Source organism: Leptodactylus fuscus, chromosome 5 (assembly GCF_031893055.1).
Source record: "Leptodactylus fuscus isolate aLepFus1 chromosome 5, aLepFus1.hap2, whole genome shotgun sequence".
In the NCBI taxonomy this organism is placed as follows: domain Eukaryota; kingdom Metazoa; phylum Chordata; class Amphibia; order Anura; family Leptodactylidae; genus Leptodactylus; species Leptodactylus fuscus.
Window position 1 is genome coordinate 47,341,338 of NC_134269.1, and position 21,040 is coordinate 47,362,377.

General features: G+C 44.7%; 1 protein-coding gene across 1 annotated transcript; it reads right to left on the bottom strand.

Moving 5' to 3' along the window:
* Nucleotides 1–2,285: 2,285 nt before the first annotated feature.
* On the bottom strand, nt 2,286–4,840 carry LOC142204493 (uncharacterized). Its single transcript, XM_075275807.1, has 2 exons — nt 4,261–4,840; nt 2,286–3,250 (listed from the first exon to the last, which is right to left on the bottom strand). Exons 1-2 carry the CDS (start codon nt 4,838–4,840, stop codon nt 2,286–2,288), a joined length of 1,545 nt encoding a protein of 514 aa, XP_075131908.1.
* Nucleotides 4,841–21,040: the final 16,200 nt, after the last annotated feature.

The following is a 21,040-nucleotide window of genomic DNA, read 5'->3' on the forward strand; positions in this document are numbered from 1 at the left end:
ATCGAGTACGAGTATCTCGAATACCGTAGTATTCGATCGAACACCTACTCAATCAAACACTACTCGCCCATCTCTACACGTCATCTGTTGCCCCTAATAATTGTATCCTGAAACCCCCACTCTAGAACTCCATAACCACCAAGATCGCTGCCCCCTTGTGAGTAGGTTCTATAGTTACATCTGAGTCCACATGAGTTATTCTACCACCCATCACTGGGAACCACTCCACCACTAAGGGGCTATATGATCCCTTATTTTTTTAGGTAGCAGACTGATCCAACCTATTCATGACCCCCTTAAATTTGACACCACTGGGGAATAGGTAATATGTGAATGGTGAAAATCTCTGTACAGCACTTCAGAACATGTTGGTGCTATATATAAGACAATGCAATTACCGTAGTTATTTATCTGTATTCTCACATGCTATTGAATCCTTTTATACTTTCTCTATGTAATCATCTTTTTCTCATTTTCTCATATATCATTCTATTCCAAACAAGTTGTCTTGCACCTCTTGCGGTGGCTGGTCCTCAGATGCTTGTCTCATGGCAGCCTCTTCTGCTGCATCTCATTATCAGTCAGAGACTCATTTGCACAGGAGAAGTAAATAAAAGCTGTCAGCGCATCACTTTGCCTGAAATTCTCCTTTTATATATGTCTTTCTAGACAAGTTGTTGGAAGTTGTGATGGCAGACAGATAGCAAATCATAATCATGGCAGCCATTAGATCTCCTGCCTTGCCGGGTAGATTTGCCAGCATCTCTGTTTATATTTCTAGAGAGATTGTAAGGACACGCTAGCAAATGCTGACCATATACAGATGGGGATTATGGAGGATATAGACAACTACGAGCTACATTTTTTATAGTATGACACTATGATTCGGTAGAAATACAAGTGCGGCCTAATAAAGTTTGGCTTGAAGGATATTAAGTACGGAGCAGGGATAATATGGTGGAATAGGGTGAGCAGAGGACAGGTGAGGAAAGATGTTCAGGCTCCCAAACCTGTCCAAGGAAAGACAACCGGTGATGCAATGACAGGACTATGGACACCAAAGGCCTATTAGTACTTGCGAAGGGCAAAGGCTAGTCTGTCAAGTCCAATTTCACTTGACATGGTAGGCGTCCAGTCCTTCCATCTCCTTATAATTAACCTATGGAAAGAAGACTCGGACACAACAGCTGGAATGAATTGGCCACAGCGGCCCGTTTATTAACATAACAAACATAAATTATTAACATATCCATCAAACCACCTTCCCCAATTCCTCCACCTGAAATAAGACGAAAGGAGGTCCTCGGAGCCCCACGAATACTGGCCCCTACTTATGACTATAACCCAACTTTTAAATAACTTTAATGAACTTTTTTACCTCCAGCCGCCAGCCCCCCAGCTCAGAGGCAGCATAACCCTTAAACCTGTAATAATAATCCCTTCCAAAAGTATCCACTCTACCTGGGCCAGTTAAATCCCCAGCCACCGTTCCAATCCCTTATTGAGGAGTCCAGAGCCCTCCAGGCTCCCCCCCCAACCAAATTTTTTCCCATTCCTCAAACTCGAACTCCGAGGACCCCCCCGCCACGAACGACCGGCTTTGACTCCTTAATGCCGGGCGTCCCGCCACACCCGCAGAGCCGTCTCGATACCCTCCTGAATGGCCAAACTCCAAACGTCCGTCCCAATAGCATTAAGATGGATGCCATCCCGTCTCCAGAAATTTCCCTGCCCAGATTCCAACTCCCGATGCCTAACTGCCACATGCCCATTCCTCTGAAAGAACTTGGAAACCGCCCGGTTCAATTTAATCCTAGCCCTGTTGATACTCTCCACTGACCTGGCCTCCCTCCACACATGACGGTAAACCACGTCTGACCAAACAGTCACCAAACCCGGTGTTTCTGACCATAACCGCAACATATCGAACTTTATATCCCAAATTAATTCTCTGCATGGCCTGACTCCTAAATCGTTCCCTCCCACGTGCAAAACCAGCACATCTGGGGAACGGTCCGTTCTGGAAGAACGGTGGAACTCCGGAAGGACCCCAGACCAACACATACCTCTGCGTCCCAACCACCGAATTATTACCCCGTCCCTCGGAAACCCCAGCTTCTGGGGCGGGCTGTCGCTCTCAGCGCCCCCCAGAACACGAACGAGTGGCCCATGATCCATATCAGCACTCCGTCGGCCATGCCTGCAAAAGAAAAACAGAACAATACCAAATACATCCAACATGCCCCCTCCCCCCAACCCATACACAGACAGACATCAACAAAGAACTATAAGCTGTCCAACCTGACGTACGATCTGAACCTCATGGACTCCCAACACCCGATACGGCGTATCACGTCCTCGGCCAAACCGTTGCGAGCCGCCTCGGTTGCCGCCCCAATCATGAATGAATGACCCCCAAAATCAGCCGGTAATCGCCCACAGTGTACCAAACATTTTTTAAAAATGGCCAAGAACTGAAACCTGGACAGGAACGAACCATCTTCGTGAGTCAGCAACGGAGTTCCCGCAGGCCGCTCATGAGACAAAAATTCCCTCAGGCAAACAACAGGGCACATATCCACTCCCGGAACCGCAAATAGCACCACTTTGGCCCCCCTCCCCATCAAATCCGTCTTAGATCGTCTGATAAAAAATTCCAAGCTATCCTCAAACAACCTAACATCACCTGCCAACAGCCCCCCAGGAACCGACCTAGAAGGGCTGAGCAATTCCCCCAAACGCATAGCTCCAAAGAAAGCAAGTGAAAATGCCAGGCGAAAAAGCCGCAGCTCCGCAACCGACCTACAGACCACCTTTAGGGCTGAACCCAAACTCAACAACAACTGGAACAAAATCGGCCGACGGCTATCCCTAGCAGTTCCCCCTCTCCTCCATCCCCTCATGGCCTGCCGAACCAAGAAGTGTTTTGTAGCATCCGGCAACCCCCGTGCCTTAAAACCAAACGCCAAACCCGCCAAGAACTTGTTCACCCTCGACAAGGACCACCCCTCCTCCCTACACTGTCCTACCAAAAGCAACAAACGCTCCCCCTCCCCCTCTATCTGCGAACCAAACGCCGCACTCCATTCCACCCACTTACCCCACGCAGCCCCATAACCCGCCCAGGTACCTTCCGCCAAGGAAACGTTAATCAAAGACTGTGCCGCCCGAACGGCAGCTCCCAAAGGGCCTCTGGCCAGGGATCCCCAATTTCCTGTGCTTGTGGAGCCAGCTCCCGGAAACGATCCCACTGTAGACGAGACAAGGCATCAGCGATACAATTATCTACACCGGGAACATGCTCAGCAACCACCCAAGCATTAAGCGAAAGACATAACAACACCAAATGCTGCAACAAACACACAACTGGGGGGGAAGAAGCGGAGAGCCCGTTAATGGCTTGAACAACACCCATGTTGTCGCAAAAAAGTTTGACTTTTTTATTCCTAAAACCCTCCCCCCAAATAGACAGAGCCACTACTATTGGGAATAATTCTAATAATGCCAAATTCTTGCACCAGCCCCTTTCTTTCCATTCCTCCGGCCAACTACCCACACACCAACGTCCGTCCCAAAATGCCCCGAAACCCATGCTCCCTGATGCATCGGTAAACAGATTAAGATCCCCCGCCGTCACCGCCGCCTCCAACATGAGAGAGCGTCCATTGTAAGATGCCAAAAAACGATCCCAAACTTTTAGGTCACCCCTTAGTTCCCTCCCCAGGCGCACATAATGATGGGGAGCTCTTACCCCACCAGTTGCCGCCGCCAATCTCCTGCAAAAAACCCGACCCATCGCTAGTATACGGCACGCGAAATTCAATTTCCCTAACAACGACTGCAACTCCTGCAACCTCAATTTTTTACGCCCACAAGCCCCTTGAACCTCACGCCGCAACTGCACCAACTTGTCCTCCGGTAACCTGCATTCCATTGCCACAGAGTCGATAACGATCCCCAAAAAGGTCAAACATGTCACTGGCCCTTCAGTTTTTTCTTTTGCCAACGGAATACCAAAGCGTTCAGTTACCCTTTCTAGCGTCCCCAACAGTAAAGAACAAACCCGAGACCCCCCTGGACCCACACACAAAAAATCATCCAGATAGTGGATGATTGATGCCCACCCCGATTCCCTCCGAACCACCCACTCAACAAACGTGCTAAAAGTTTCAAAAAACGCGCAGGAAATAGAACAGCCCATAGGGAGGCACCTATCGACAAAATAACACCCATCCCAAAAACACCCCAACAAATGTAAACAGTCTGGATGCACAGGCAACAACCGAAAAGCCGCTTCGACGTCCGCCTTGGCAAGCAAAGCCCCGCATCCAAATTCCCGCACCCAACGAATAGCAGCATCAAACGAAGTGTAAACCACCGCACACAAACTGGGGTCGATGCCATCATTAACTGACGTCCCCTTGGGAAAGGAAAGGTGGTGAATGAGCCGAAATTTGTTCGGCTCCTTTTTTGGCACCACTCCCAAAGGGGACACCCTCAAATTGGGCAAAGACAATTCAGAAAAAGGACCCGCCATCCGCCCCAATTCTAATTCCTTTGCCAACTTATCCGACACAACTTGCGGGTGCTGATAAGCGGAACGCAGGTTTTTGTGGATAACTACTGAACCGCCCTCAACAAATGGAATTTTAAAACCCCACAAAAACCCCTCTAACAACAACTTTGCCGCCTCCACATTCCCATACTCATTTAGATACGGACGCATCGCGTCCACTCGTACCGGCGTCACCCCCTTTTCCAGTGCCGTCACCGCCTTTTGATTTACCCCCTTTAAAGCACCTGGAAGCCCCATGGGATCCCCCGCAAGAGGAACACTCATGCTTAAATTTGCACTTTGTTCCAAACTTGCATGTCCCCTCATTAAACGCGAAACATTGTCCCTTCTGAGAAGCCGCCGAGCGCCCCGAAGCATCGGAACCCCCGGCTCCCGATTGAAAGGACTGCCCTGCCCTAACTGGTGCAGTTACCCTCAACCACAAGACAATATCCTTGTGGTCCCATCTTATGCTAGGGCGCGCGGCTTTACGCTAACGAAATTGTTCGTCGTAGCGTAACCAGGCCTGACCTCCATAGACCCTATACGCCTCTCCGATCGCATCCATATAACAAAATAAGGCTGAGCAGTTCTCAGGCGCCTTCTCGCCTATAACGCTCGCCAAGATTGCAAAAGCTTGCAACCAGTTAGAAAATGTACGGGGGATTAACCGAAAACGCCTCTTCTCCTCTTCCTCCTTTTTAGACTCGTCCTTCTTGGACTTATCTAAATTAAAACGTTCTAAAGGGAGCAGAGAAAAAATCTCCACATACTCCCCTTTCCATATTTTCTCCCTCACTTCCTGTTTCAAGTGTACCCCTAGGGGACCCTCGAAACAGACATATACCTCCCCTTTCGCTGCATCGTCAAGTTTTTGTGCTTCCTCAGCCTTATCCCCACTCTTATCACTCTCCTTGTCCTTTTCTTTTTCCTGTGTACCCGAAATCCCCCCCGCACTTCCAGCTTCCCCCTGCCCTCCCAATCCCCCAGTCCCTGCCGGTACCGCAGTCGCACCCCCACCCGGACTAAACCCAACCCAAGCTGGCACTGGAGACGGCGCAGCTTGAAAGGACCTAAACATTGAACCCAGGAACCCCATAAAATCAAGGACACCCCTGCCCACCTCCCCAGGGAAACCAACCCCACCCTGGCTTGGTAACAGGGGGAACGGCAAAGCTGACACAGAAATGGACTCACCTGACTGCCTGGGGCTAGCCACCCCATCAGCCGCCAATCCGGAATCCAGCTGATGAACCCCCGGCCCACTGGCTCCTATCCTCTGCACCACGGAGGGGACTGTAGTAGAAAGTTCTGACCCCCTGTCCAGAGATGAGGAAGGGGTCGCCGGGCCCGGTGACTGCGACAACCTGCTCGCGCTGACGTCTAGGCCCAATGGAACTGGCCCGCCTGACACCACACGCTGAGGGCCTGAGAGCTCCAGCCCCGCTGACGCAGAATCCTCCATGCGCTGAGCAACTGCCGGGCCAGCCTGGGAGGCACACGGCACTGCTGATCCTGGTCCAGAACTCCCGATGACAGTAGGAGATGACGGAGGCGCGGCCTGCCGCCTCCGTCCCGGGTCCCGCCTGCTTGAAGGATTCCTCCCTCCCCTCGGTAGTCTCCTGGCAGCGTACCTAGGAGTACCTTGGGTCGGAGGGTCCCGTGAGGGGCTCCTGCGACGGCGCTGGACCCGAGGGGCCTCGTCAGGACTTAGGCGAGCCGGAGGCCTGGTCCTCCGCTGCCGTCTGGGAGAGGGTGGGGTAGGAGCTGCTGGCGCCTCCCCGGGCCCCTGTATCAGGCTGCGCAATTGTCCATGCAGCCATTCCGGATCTCGGTTCTCCACAGATGCCCGCAGTTCGCGGATTAGCTCTTCCAACGAAGACATCGCGGCTGCTCAGTTCCGGATACAAGCTTTCCTGTGTGAGGCAGCAGCGCGACTGATGCGCTTTGGCGGGCTTTTCCCTTAAAAGGCCGCCCCCTCAACCAAACTTGAAGACGCAACCTAGTGCGTCATACAAATGGACCAATCGCTTCCCGTCTGGCCGGCCCCATGTCATGTGAGGCTTCCCCGACCGCTGCGCTTCATCCAGCCTCTTCTGAAGTGATACTAATATAGAACAATCTGACTCATAGGACCTTTCATGTCTTCATCAATGTGCCAGCCCTTCTGACAGTGGGGAGATATCGGTGCCGAAATTAACAGCACCGATATCTCCAGCATTGGGGCACATACCAAGAAAGCTGACGTACTGAATTCAGCACACTGTCGGATTTCTAGCAGTATATAAAACTGCACATTGCTGAGGACATGATAGGTTCTCTTTAATGGCTACTACCTTTTCAGAAAACATTGCAGAAATCAATAGCACAATAGTCAAAGAAAAATGCCCCTTTCTCCATTTCTCCATGGCTCTTTTCCTCATTCCTCTTTCCTCATAAAGTCCTCACTCTCTATGAAATTTCTGCTGAATCCAATTTGGTCTCCCAAGATGGACTGTCAGCTAACTGAACTATTTAATTATATGAGTCCAAGTAAAGGAGGGCATAGGAGAAAGAAGCAGATACACAGGCACTGCAGGACATTTTCTGTCTTCATCTGAGTCGAAAAGATTATGGAGCAAAATCTGTTCTTCTATTTTCCTCCTTGTGCTGTCTATGGGATCAGCTGGTCTCCACCCTCTAGCTCAATGGCAACTAATAATTAGATGTGGAGTCCATAGAGAGGAAAACTGCTAAAATGTAGAATTCAGGTCATGACAATGGCCAGAGTGTTACCCTTCCTGCACACATTACATAACTTAACACAGACTACTGGAAATACCATCATTGAACCATTGAGCTCACCCCCATCCTTGTAAGAGCTGTTACCTCCATTGTATGTGGAAGTTCTTTATGGCAGTGTTGCATTGCTTCAAGTAAAGTTCAGAACCGCAATACAGTGTTCACTGAGTCCTTACCTGCACTACCATCATGGGCCCCTACAAATTCCACCTGGCTCAGGAAAGCTGAACACCATTAGAAAGACTACCACCACCATAAGATACCATTCCGGACCCCTCAGCTCTTCAACAGCCCAGGTGAGCTGGAGGAGTTTTTCTTCAACTACTATTACTTACAGGTTCCCTCCAGTAGGTTTCTACATAATCTCCTTGTACTTCACTATCCATTCTGTGATAGTTCTGCCCTGAGTTTAACACCTGATTAGGGTTGAGCGATCGTGTTCGGAAAAGATGGGATTCCGATTGGCGATCGAGAAAATTTCACGATCACGATTGGAATTCCGAACACGATCTTTTTATGGAGGATCGAGAACGGTGATTATTTCCCACAATGCTTTGCTACTGGCCAAGCATTGTGGGAAAAGCTAACAATGTTAGCCTTCACACTGAGTATACGCTCCGCTCATTCTGAGCGGAGTGTATACTCAGTGTGAAGGTTCGCTGCGGTTCCATAAGAATGAATGGAAGCAGCCAGCAGACAGCCTTAACCCCTTGCATGCCGGATGCGTCCATTCATTCTAATGGGAGACTAGCTAACATCTCTAGTAGCTACTTACCTGCAGAGATGGCTGGTCCGGTTCTCGGTCTTCTTCGCCTCACTGCCCCTGCCTCCCAGGTCAGTGTTAAAGAGCTAGGAAGAAGGCGGGGCTTGTGGCTTAGGAGAGTGTGGGCGGGTACAGGGCGGGAAGACGTGACGTCTCCCCTCCTAGTACCCGCCCACACTCTCCTAACCTGGGAGGCAGGGGGCAGTGAGGCGAAGAAGAACGAGAACACTGGGCAGCGGACCAGCCATCTCTGGAGGTAAGTAGACACCAGGGGGGACTAAGTAGCTAGAGGATTAAAAAAAATCCTCTGGCTACTCAGTGATTTAAAAAAATCACTACACAGTGTGGATTCTAACAATTAAAGCGTTCAATTGTTAGATTCCATGCTGTATAGTGAATAGGATTGTTTTTAAAATCCGATCTCCGATTAGTAAAAAAAAATCCCATTGACTTGCATTGGGATCGGAATTGGGATCGAGATCGGGTTCGAATGAAAAATGATCGGAAATCGGATTTCAAAATCGATCCTGAAAAGTCAAGATCAGCTCAACCCTACGCTTGATCAATCTGAAATATACTGTTTGCCAGAGACATGAAGCTTGACAGCATCATGAAAGTGATTGTAATTATTTGGCCATGGATCTATTTCTACCACATTGTCATGTTCTCTCAGGTCTGACGTAGAACATTTGTGATTAAAATTTAGCGAACTTTTAAAAATCCAAATGAGTACAAAGCCAGGTTGGTCACAAATAGTCCTGTTTCTGGGGATGACTGTTTTTGGGAGTTTGTTTTGCCAGCAGTACCATATCCTCTCTTGAGGATAACCGATGAAAATAACTGGTTTCTCAGCTGTCAGCTTACAGGAGGAGGTGTCAGTGTCAGAGTAGGTGGAGAAAGAGTCTGATGCTGAGATAGGTCACAACACTGATAAAAGAGTGATAGGCAGGAGTGAAAATGGTCCATCAGTGGTGTCAAAACACTTATGATTGGCTTAGGTCTAGGACTTGTCCACTGGAGGTACGTTGATGACCTGGAGGTCAGGGTGGTTTTTCCATATGGAGATCACTGGTGAGCAGAATAGTGCATAGTGGGTCGATTGTTTCGATGAGCTTGTTCTACAAACTAGAGAAAGACTGGAGATTGAAGGATGTAACAGCCAGGGTAACAGATATAGCAGCTACTATGTAAGCTCTTGCGAGCAGGGCCTGCAGTCCCATGTTGTGAATTGACTATTCTTCTGTAATGTATCTATTTGTCTGTACTTGAACCCTACCTTGAAGTGCTGCGGAATATGTTGGTGCTATATAAATAAAATGTATTATTATTACTATTATTATTAGTATTAGTATGGAGTATGTTACACAGGTCTGTGGAGAGGCTACATAGTGGGTCAATTATTTCAATGAGATATAACCTAGCAAGGTCCGAAGACTGTCTTTGGGAATGTAGGACCCTCAGCCACCATCTTATAAGTATGAATGTTTATTTTAATGACAAGAGAGCATTAAACCTGCAGTCAGACCCAAAGACTTAGGCTCCGTTCCCACGGAGTAACACGCTGCTCATTCTGACACGTAAACATGTGTCAGAGTGAGCGCTGTAAAACAGAATCCCATTGACTTCAATGGGTGCCGTCTTACGCGTGCTACACATTGAAATCAATGGGTTGAAAAGCCTCCCATTGTATAGCGCGCGTAAGACGGCACCCATTGAAGTCAATGGGATTCTGTTTTACAGCGCTCATTCTGACACGTGTTTACGTGTCAGAATGAGCAACACGTTACTCCGTGGGAACGGAGCCTTAAAAGGGATATGGCATGTTGAAATCCAACATGTCCAATCTTATTTTTCACAGATATTCTGATGAGCCAGAAGAAGACTCCTTTTACCATAATCAACAAGTTAGACCTAATTTAATTGAATGTGTATGGACAGCTCCAGCTATTCAATTCCAATGACATTGGGTAATACCATGTCAACCAGATCTGTTAGTAATTCTGCTTTCGGCTTGTATGCCCTAGCTAGATAGCTTGAATTATTTCTTTCAGCTTGTATGCCCTAGCTAGATAACGTGAATTAGTCTCCAAAAATCTATATGTAAAATATAGCAAGTAAATACTGTACATGCAGAGGCTGCCTTTATTTCTTTTCTCATAGGGTAACATTTTCCTTCTTCATTATTAAGCAATCTGAGAAATCGCTCTCATTTTGGAAACTTTTCACCTTGCGCGTTGCAAATCCATAATCACCAAAAAAACACAGTTTTATCATAATGTCAGTGACGAGGAAAATCACAACCCAGCAGGCTTTTACACCACATGCATCCAGAACCCCTAATTCTTCTGGCAAAGTATGAAATCATTCTTCCACTGATCTCACTTGTGGTCAGGCCTTAGAATAGGACAATCCGTCAATGCGCTGATTTGGTTCAGCAGGTGTTGGCTGTGCAATCGTTCATTCCCGGCTAATCTGCTAGCGGCTGTCAAGGGTTATAGAGTATATATTGAGTTTGTGTCAGGCTGGGATGACCAATAGCTCCCAGCCGCGGAATGTGCTCTGACAGTGATGATATTACTGAATTAAACTAGGTGATGGATGTTCCCGAGGCCTGCAAACAAAGAGACCTTGAACTGTCTTAAAAAAAACAAGACGATCCATTTTACTTGATGGAGCCGCCCTTAAATAATAACAACATAAATATATATAGGAACAGGCAGGCATGGATGGAAGAGAATAAAACAAGAAGAGCTACGGAAGCTTTACCAACAGAATCGCGAAATCCTGGAAAAATGTAGCGGCAAAATTTCTGTGGCCTGAAAAAAAATAATTAATGCATGCATTAATTAACAGAATAACAGCAAAAAAATTGTAAGGGTTAATGTTTTAAGCGTCATACTGCGCGTAACCTTGTGAATGAGTAAGGATATGTTCTTCCTTACCGTTCCTCTTGACTCAGCATATCCTAAGATATATTGCATGATATCAACAGTTTTTAGGAAAGAAAACATGTTTTTTAATACTTTGTCATGAGATGTCTATCCTATATGTGTGCGGCCACCTAGTGGTTGTTGTGAGAATTGCAACCTGTCAAAAGTTTTGAATTCCTTAACCAAAGTACAGCTATAATGAGCATAGACACATCTACATGTGTCATAATTAGAAATAAGCCTGTTAATAGATAAATAGAAATGATTTAGAACATTCATGAAACTCTTAATCCAGCATCTGCTGTTCCAGAATTTCTAGCACAGTATTTCAATTAAGTGAAACTATTATAGTCTAGGGTCTCTCCAGATCCCTGAGTATAATGGGTGGAGGCCCAGGGGAGGTGTGAAAAATAAAAAAAAACACATTTATACTCACCTTCCCTGACGTCACGCACCCAGGGTCACCACTAAGGACTGTGATTGCACCACAGTGGTGACATGGATATGTTGAGCGCTATGACATCATCACGTTCAGCATGCCTATGTGACCACTGTGGCCCAATTACAGGCCTCTGCGAAGACTCTGGGCACATGACATCATCCAGTCTGCAAATAACCTAGAATATAATAATTTACTGCGATGCATGCTACAATGCCCATCCCATTTGGGATATTTAGATCCAAGCAAAACAGTTCCCCCATCTCTAATTAGAAATAACAGATCCAAACGGTGTACAAATAGAAGATCTATACAGGGTACAAATAACAGATCCATACAGGGTACGTGCAGTGGTATAACTAGGAATGGCTGGGCCCCAAAGCGAACATTTGACATTGGGCTCGCCTCCTGACCTGACTGCTTCCCCCTCCCCCCATCCCCATACACACAAAACAGCATTCTTGCATACACTATTATGCCCCATAGTGGCCCCTGCCCACACTATGATGCCCCATAGTGGCCTCTGCACACACTATGATGCTCCATAGTGGCCCCTTAGTATAATGATCAGAGACCCAGGGGAGGATACACACGTCTCCCTGACTCAAACACACTCCCCGCTGATTTCGGCCATCTTCAATGTTGGTACAAATGTCACAGGAGTCAGGCCTGTCACGGATAATGACGCAGGCCCAGCTTGCGTGACGTCTGGGATGTCACCAAACGGCCCAAAGCCTGCTGGAGCACAGGAGAGGTAAGGGCCTCCTCTGGCCCTCCAATCATCCATCTGAAAACACCCCCGCATATAACGATAGCAGTTTTTGTGAGGTTCTTCCTCACAGCCACATCCGCAGAAGGGGAAGTGCAGGCAGCCATGAGCAGGAGTGGGGATTGGTAAGTAAATAGGGCCCATTACCTACTGGGATTACTCCACAAAGTAACAACATATAAAAAAAAAAAAAACATCAGGGCTCCCTAATGTCCCAGGCCCTGTGGCAGCCACTACCGCTGCTACCCCGGTAGTTACGCCCCTGAGTACATACACAGATCAATAAATGAGAACTTTCTCATTCATACAGATACGCAGGACCTCAAACAGATGGAGACAGATGACCTTGCACTCATCCAAAGCTTTAGATTAGCTTTCCTTAATGAGATACTATATTAGAATGATAAGTCATTTTTTCTATATATCCTCAGTACTGTACACTTACAGATATAGAATAAATGTATCTTGCAGTCCAATGTACACTGGAGGAATGTAAGTACTGTATCAATATTGGATAATTGTGGCTTTCCTTATTTTAGATGTAGCCTGACTTATAACACAAAATACTAGAATATACAAAAGAGGAGGCCTATGTAACAACTATGGGAGTAATCCCTGGATTCTTGGTATGAACCATATAAAATATTACATTGCATTTAAAAGTAGGGGGTCTTGTAGGCACCATTTCAATGCTACCTTGACTATACCCATCCATGAAAGTTAGTTACATGGAGATAACTTTAAAGCAATAGGGAATTATGAAAATAGTGCAGTTTTTTTTGCAATTTTTCTCTCTTTACTATTCTGGTGTGTTTTTGGGTGCATGTCATTTTTGTTTCATACACACCAAGCTCTAGATCAGACATTTTTTTGTCTGAAAGAAACTCAAATCGGAAAAAAAAGAAAAACTTTTAAAAATACTTGAATTTTTTATCTTTTTTTCACAAGCCCAAAATGCAAAATACCTCAAAAATTGGTCATGTGAATAGCACCCATTCACAGATAATGAAAGTAATGTGGCCACGTTACAACTGTAACACGACTGTTTACAACATTCGTGTAAATATAGGATGAGGCTGCCCATACACATCAGACTTTAAACTGCTGAAACAGCAGAAGTTGAACGTTCAGCAGATGATCATTCACACAAAAACCTACGAAAGATCAACCAAAATAGCTGATCATCAACTAAAGTTGGTTACAACCAAAATCGTTTGTGTTGGATTTTTTGGCCGTCTGTCTGCTGTAATCACTTGTTTGTGGACTAGACTGACAAATTTTGCAAAATATGGGCTGGTCAGAAACCCCTTGGGTAGGGGCAAATGTTTGTGTAATGAACATTCATTGGGTTTCTCTTCCCTGTATCAGGGAATAGACGGAAATTTCAGATGAGCAATGATAGTCTAAAATCTAATGTGTATGACCAGCTTTAGGGCTGCAAATGTGGTCATACTTGGGCCTTGTAGCTTGAGAAGACCCAATGGGTTCCTCTTCCCTGTATCAGGGAATAGACGGAAATTTCAGATGAGCAATGGCAGTCTAAAATCTAATGTGTATGACCAGCTTTAGGGATGTAGACCGTGTGGTCATACGTGGGCCTTGGAGCTTGAGAAGACCCAATGGATTCCTCTTCCCTGTATCAGAGGATAGATGGAAACTTCAGATGAGCAATGACAATCTAAAATGTAATGTGTATGACCAGCTTTAGGGATGTAGAAGTTGTGGTCATACTTGAGCCAAAGGGTCCCTCTTCCATGTATAAGGTAACCAGAATTGTAAATAACATGTGTTAGTAGGGTGGTCTTGTTTCCAATTTTGCATGGGCTGCAGAGCCTGAAGTTACTCCTAGATGATGTGGATAGTTTGACATAAATCCTAACCCAGTTTTTGCCCAAACTGTCCATTGACACACCATCTTCTATTTCATACGCGAAGTAACTATGTAAATTTATAATCTTTATTGGAGAGTTACCATACATTTCACTCCAGTTCTCATCTAAATTCGTATAATCTAGACTTGTGTCTCAGGATATGGCGCACAACTCTGTAATCATTGCCTGTGTTTGCCTTTTCTTTCCAGCTTTTAATGAGCTTTTATTTGGATTTCCCATTTACTGCTTATGATTAGAGCACCGCTTTGACCCCCGCCACTTCCTTAAAGTACAACTCAACTGTCAGAGGAGAAACATCTGGCCGGTCATTACTGCAATATTTATAACCCATTCACTTATTTATTTCTTTTTTTTCTCTCTCATGACTACATTTCTCAGCCAATTTGACACTGAAACAATCTATAATTGCCTAATCTATGTGCATGCAAAGCCAGGAACAGGAAAGCACTTTAAGGAATATCAATCATTTAAAATCATAGAAGGACATCTTGGCAGAAGTTCTCCGTGGCCTCCCTCCCACCAGCTGAGAAGATGACGAGAAGTAATCCGTCTTTGCGAAGGCTCCTTGCATTCTCTTGCACTCTGCTGGATCTCAGGAAAGGGAGAATCCAGAATTGTGTTACTCTCGCAAGAGATAAAAGCTTATTAAAGCCACATGGGACGAGTTCATTTTTCAATAAGAACAAAAACTTTCCCAGTAGTGATACTCCTATCGTAACAGCTACAGCCGGACCATGAGTTGGACAGGTTATTAATGGGTTATTCATGTCTAGGCAATAAATAAAATATATTGGGATAAGGTTTTTCTTAGTTATTAATATGATGATGGTTATTACTATTTATTGTATAAATTGTACTCAACTTAATCAAATTTTGCAGAATAGGGCTTTGAGTCTCTCTGGCCCTTTACTACTGTGCTGTAGACACTCTGAGCGTTCCTGTGTGGTGTCTTTGTACCTCACCCTATTATAATTGTATTCTTATACTTTTAAAAGAGAATAACCATCTAATACACTACATAATGAAATTAGAGGCAATCTAAGATACAATTTTGTTCCACTAACTTTTATGGGTGCTCAATAGAGATGAGCAAGCAGGGTTAGATCGAGACAGATTTGACCCAAATTTGTTTGTTGGGTTTCTTCACACACTAACCACTATTATAAACCAGGGTCTTTCCAAGGTGCAAACGTAATCACAGTGTCCAGCTTTCCCTTGGGGTTTTTAATTAGGCCTCTTCTGGTCTCCAGGATGATGCCATGTGCCCCGGGGAATGTTGAGGCTTGTGTTAGGGGCTCAGGGGTCACATGGGCTCAGGGGTCACATGGGACGTATCAACATCGTGAAGCTTGTTTTAAGGTGTCTAGAATATTTCCTCACCTTCAATGATCATAATCTGGGGTCTGAAGAGACCCCAAAGTATAATGAAAATGCATCCAGTTTGGATGGACAATTTTATCCTGAAACAAATCTTTGGACTGTACCATATGAAACTAAAAAGAATCTGAAGAGGTTCACCTATCTATTTTGCTCAGTACAACCTGGAAAAGGTACAGAACCAAAAATGTAATAGTTAAATAATAACTAGGTTGGGGCTCGTTCACATCTGCGCCCCGGTCTCCGTTTTGCAGGTTTCCTTTTCCTGCCTGAAATTGGGCAGGAAACGGAAACCTGCAGACATTTTTCAAACCTATCCATTTGAATGGGTTTGAAAAGTGTCTGGCCGTAAGAGCCGGTGAGTGTTTTGTGCTCTCCACCGTGAAACCGTTTTTTTTTAACTGGACACAAAGTTGGACATGCAGGACGGAGAGCACAAAACTCTGACCGGCGCACATGGCCGAACACGGTCTGACAGGTTTCCGTCTTCTGTCTGCAGAAGAGGGAGACCTGAGAACAGTGACCGAGGCGCAGGTGTGAAACCAGTGTAAGAGTCAATGCTGCTTTCTAATTTTCACTTTTTATGGAAAAATTGGAATCCGGTGCAGGTCTGCACCAGGTATTGAACCTGGGGATTAAATGTGACAACGCCTATTGTTTTTTCACCGTGCTGATAACACTCACAAGCTAGGAGTTGTTCATTGAAGAATTAATGAGAAAATAATTTTTGCAAGAGAATAATCTTACATTTCCTATTATGATCCTTTGGTCAATATCATAAGGAAGTAGTTAACTTACTATGATGTCTTTGGCCTACGAGAGGAAACCAGAGCACCTGGAGAAAATCTACATGAACAATATGATGTTATGTATAATATAGAGCTGTCTCTTCATTATTGATACTGAACAAATGGAAAATCTACAAAGGACAGGGTTTTTTAAGGCAAGATGTAGAACCTGGAACCTTCCCCCTTCCGTACAGGCAACGTAATAAACCTACAGCTAACTGGACTCAATTGACAACGCAAAGGTGAGGTTTGCATGCATACAAAATAGAGTTACAGATCTTTCCTTTATACTTTTTCTGTATTTAGAATCAATCTTTACTTTTGTTTTAAAAACGTCTTCAAAAACTGAACCACATTGTCCTTTGTGAATTCAGCCCAAGGAGAAGCACATAGAAAATAGAGAAAGAAAGAACAAATCTATACTTGGAAAACAAGTTCTGATGATGACATCAAGTTTTAGTAGACTACAGAAAATGTAGAATAATTTATTTATGACTCAGGACATGATAAAATAAAATCCACCTGGTTCTTATAAGGTCTTAAAATGATGTGACTACCACCTGAACAATAACACATATTACATCATGTCATTATTTATTATCAACTACGCCCTAATGCAAAAGCGGCATAAGGAGGAAGTAAGAGCCTAAAGAGGAAAGACATCAGCAACGATCTTAGAGAAATAATTGCCACTGATCATTAAAGGGATTCTATCATTAGAATTCTTTTTTTTTTAGCTAAGAACATGTCGGAATAGCTTCAAGAAAGGCTATTCCTCTCTTACTTTTCATTTTCTGATCCACGCCACCGTTCCTGAAAAATTTCTTATTTCTTCCATATGTAAATGAGTTTTCAGACAGCACTGGGGGCATTACCCTTTGCTCAAACAGAGCAGGGGCGTCACCTGTGCTGTCCAAAAACTCTCCAGTGACGCCTCTGACTTCTTCTGCCGGCCGTCTCTTCGCTGCATCTTTATCCAAAAGTGTCAATTGCGCATGTCTGTTGGCCATCTTGCTGTGGCCACACGGGCAATCGTGTAAAAGGCCACAGGAAAATGGCCGATGGACATGCACAGTCGGCGCTTTTAAATGAAGATGTGGCTGGTGACGCAACGAAGAGGCTGAAAAAGAAAAGAATCAAGGTGTTGCAAAGATCCAAACCTTAACCCAATTGAAATGCTGTGCTGGGACATTAAGAGAGCAGTACGTAAAGGAATGCCCACAAATCTCAATGAAGTGAAGCAACACAGTAAAGAACAGATCATTATTAGGACTGCCATGCAAATGTTGCTCTTGGACAGATTTGAACCTAGGATTCGAGCGCCAACATATTCTACTATGCTATACAAACATTGGCAGTCACTGTCCCATATAAGGCTCCCAATCTAAGTTCCCTATCAGTAAGTCTTTGGAATGTGGGAGACCCATGCAAGCATTGAACTAACATATAAACTGCTTGCAGATATTGTCCTTGGTCAGATTTGATCCTATGGCTCCAGTGACAATGCAACAGTGTTAACCACTGAGCCCCCTGCCAGCAATATAATGTATATGGCCACCTTTTTACCATAGACAGATCATTGCTTACAACTGTAAAACTCTTTGGATAATTAACAGCAATATCTCTGATCAGCTTGACAATCCTTGAATGCAGTGGGAACAGGAGGTCCATTACGCCTGTGGTATGAGGTGTGAATCTCTCAAATAAAATAAAATAATGGGAATAATTGTAAGAAATCTGAAACATGTAATTACCAATTAATATCCAGCTCGTTCTAACACTTTGTAATTGTATTCCAGGCTTTAGGCATCAGCCAGCTATCACTTACTGGAGTCTGTATATATAATGTGTATCATTTGCATTGTCTTCTATTTATCCTCTTTATGGCAAGTCTTAATTGTGAATGGATTGTTTATTACCATACGATGATTGTTTACTGGAAGCATATAAATGCCTAATATATGACCCTAATGGAATATTGCATCTATTTATGTCTTATTTGTCGGGAACCATCTGACCTCACCGCATGCTCATTATCTGCAAAGGCCACACGTCACAGAGCTATTCTCTAGGATGGAGGAGCTCAAAGACTCGCAGACGAACGCTAAAAATCAATACTGACGGCATTATCCGTTACAGTTCTAGTAGCAACTCTAAAAAAAGTTCGGCTACTCACACACTGTAGTCAGTGCCTTGTTCCATTCCCGTATTCATAATGTGGTGTATGGTTGTCTGTATGGTTGTAACCAGAGGAAGTGTAAGGTGGTCAATGGTGATGTGTTGCACAGGGAAGGATTACACCCCTGTCTCAATTGATCCTATTAGCGTGGTGAGAGTATAGTGTTAGCCAAGCTAGTGTATCACTCACTCATAGAGTCTACGAGTGGTGTTATATCATGTGTACTTGGGCTAACTTGGATGATATACCTTATACAGTCCTATGAAAAAGTTTGGGCACCCCTATTAATCGTAATCATTTTTAGTTCTAAATATTTTGGTGTTTGCAACAGCCATTTCAGTTTGATATATCTAATAACTGATGGACACAGTAATATTTCAGGATTGAAATGAGGTTTATTGTACTAACAGAAAATGCGCAATATGCATTAAACCAAAATTTGACCGGTGCAAAAGTATGGGCACCCTTATCATTTTATTGATTTGAATACTCCTAACTACTTTTTACTGACTTACTGAAGCACAAAATTGGTTTTGTAACCTCAGTGAGCTTTGAACTTCATAGCCAGATGTATCCAATCATGAGAAAAGGTATTTAAGGTGGCCAATTGCAAGTTGTTCTACTATTTGAATCTCCTCTGAAGAGTGGCATCATGGGCTACTCAAAACAACTCTCAAATGATCTGAAAACAAAGATTGTTCAACATAGTTGTTCAGCGGAAGGATATAAAAAGCTGTCTCAGAGATTTAACCTGTCAGTTTCCACTGTGAGGAACATAGTAAGGAAATGGAAGACCACAGGGACAGTTCTTGTTAAGCCCAGAAGTGGCAGGCCAAGAAAAATATCAGAAAGGCAGAGAAGAAGAATGGTGAGAACAGTCAAGGACAATCCACAGACCACCTCCAAAGAGCTGCAGCATCATCTTGCTGCAGATGGTGTCACTGTGCATCGGTCAACTATACAGCGCACTTTGCACAAATAGAAGCTGTATGGGAGAGTGATGAGAAAGAAGCCGTTTCTGCACGTACGCCACAAACCGAGTCGCCTGAGGTATGCAAAAGCACATTTGGAGAAGCCAACTTCATTTTGGAAACAAAAATTGAGTTGTTTGGTTATAAAAAAAGGCGTTATGCATGGCGTCCAAGAAGAAACAGCATTCCAAGAAAAACACATGCTACCCACTGTAAAATTTGGTGGAGGTTCCATCATGCTTTGGGGCTGTGTGGCCAATGCCGGCATCGGGAATCTTGTTAAAGTTGAGAGTCGCATGGATTCCACTCAGTATCAGCAGATTCTTGAGAATAATGTTCAAGAATCAGTGACGAAGTTGAAGTTACGCCGGGGATGGATATTTCAGCAAGACAATGATCCAAAACACCGCTCCAAATCCTCAGGCATTCATGCAGAGGAACAATTACAATGTTCTGGAATGGCCATCCCAGTCCCCAGACCTGAATATCATTGAACATCTGTGGGATGATTTGAAGCGGGCTGTCCATGCTCGGCGACCATCTAACTTAACTGAACTTGAATTGTTTGTCCAAAATACCTTTATCCAGGATCCAGGAACTGATTAAAAGCTACAGGAAGCGACTAGAGGCTGTTATCTTTGCAAAAGGAGGATGTACTAAATATTAATGTCACTTTTCTGTTGAGGTGCCCATACTTTTGCACCGGTCAAATTTTGGTTTAATGCATATTGCGCATTTTCTGTTAGTACAATAAACCTCATTTCAATCCTGAAATATTACTGTGTCCATCAGTTATTAGATATATCAAACTGAAATGGCTGTTGCAAATACCAAAATATTTAGAACTAAAAATGTTTAAGATTAATAGGGGTGCCCAAACTTTTTCATAGGACTGTACGTGCTCATGTTGCTTTCATTGGTGCAGGGTATTATATGGTCATGTTCTGGATCTTTTGGGAATCGGATCACGCAATGACTCCTTATATTCATAACTAAGTGGCACCCATGTGTGTTGCTTTCTTGTGGTATGACCTGTTTAGTGTCAGGTGTTTCCCTGGCTACTGGCGAGGGGACAGCTTCCTAATTAAGAGTTACAGGCTTTAAGGGGAAGATGGCTCAAGGCAAAGCGGAGCTCATCGGAGCAGAGGTCAGATTATTGTTAAAGGGCCGCTGGGAGAGCCATACGATCTGTTTGCAACAAGGAGAGGGATGCCTATACTCAGACGTCAGCCAGTTCCTTGAACTGACATACCTTTAGAAACCCAAGACATGCTGACCCTGCAAATCCTTGCCCCCTCAGCCCAGAGGCCTGCACAAGTTTATGTTTTACACCTCTGAGAGAGTTATTCTTACATAAGACATGCTGTACTATACGCTCTACAGTAAAGAGGAATCTGAATTGCATACCCAGATGTCATGTGTGTCCATTCTTTGCCAGTGGAGTTTTAGGTGACCTGCAGGGGGCAGAGTCTGGGTGGTGACCCTGTAAGGGCCGGAGTGAGGAGTAATGCATTGGCCACAGTGGAAAGGAAGAGTGGCCACCACCAGAGTGACCTGCGGCTGCACACTAGTGATCTCCAGATTACAGTGGTAAAA

Bases quoted from the DNA above. Each gene is read 5' to 3' on its own strand.
- LOC142204493 (XM_075275807.1), bottom strand. From the start codon at position 4,840: ATGAGTGTTCCTCTTGCGGGGGATCCCATGGGGCTTCCAGGTGCTTTA. The intron at 3,251-4,260 runs GTTTACATTTGT...TCTCGTCTACAG, and splicing joins GTTGCCTGTGCATCCAGACT to TGGGATCGTTTCCGGGAGCT.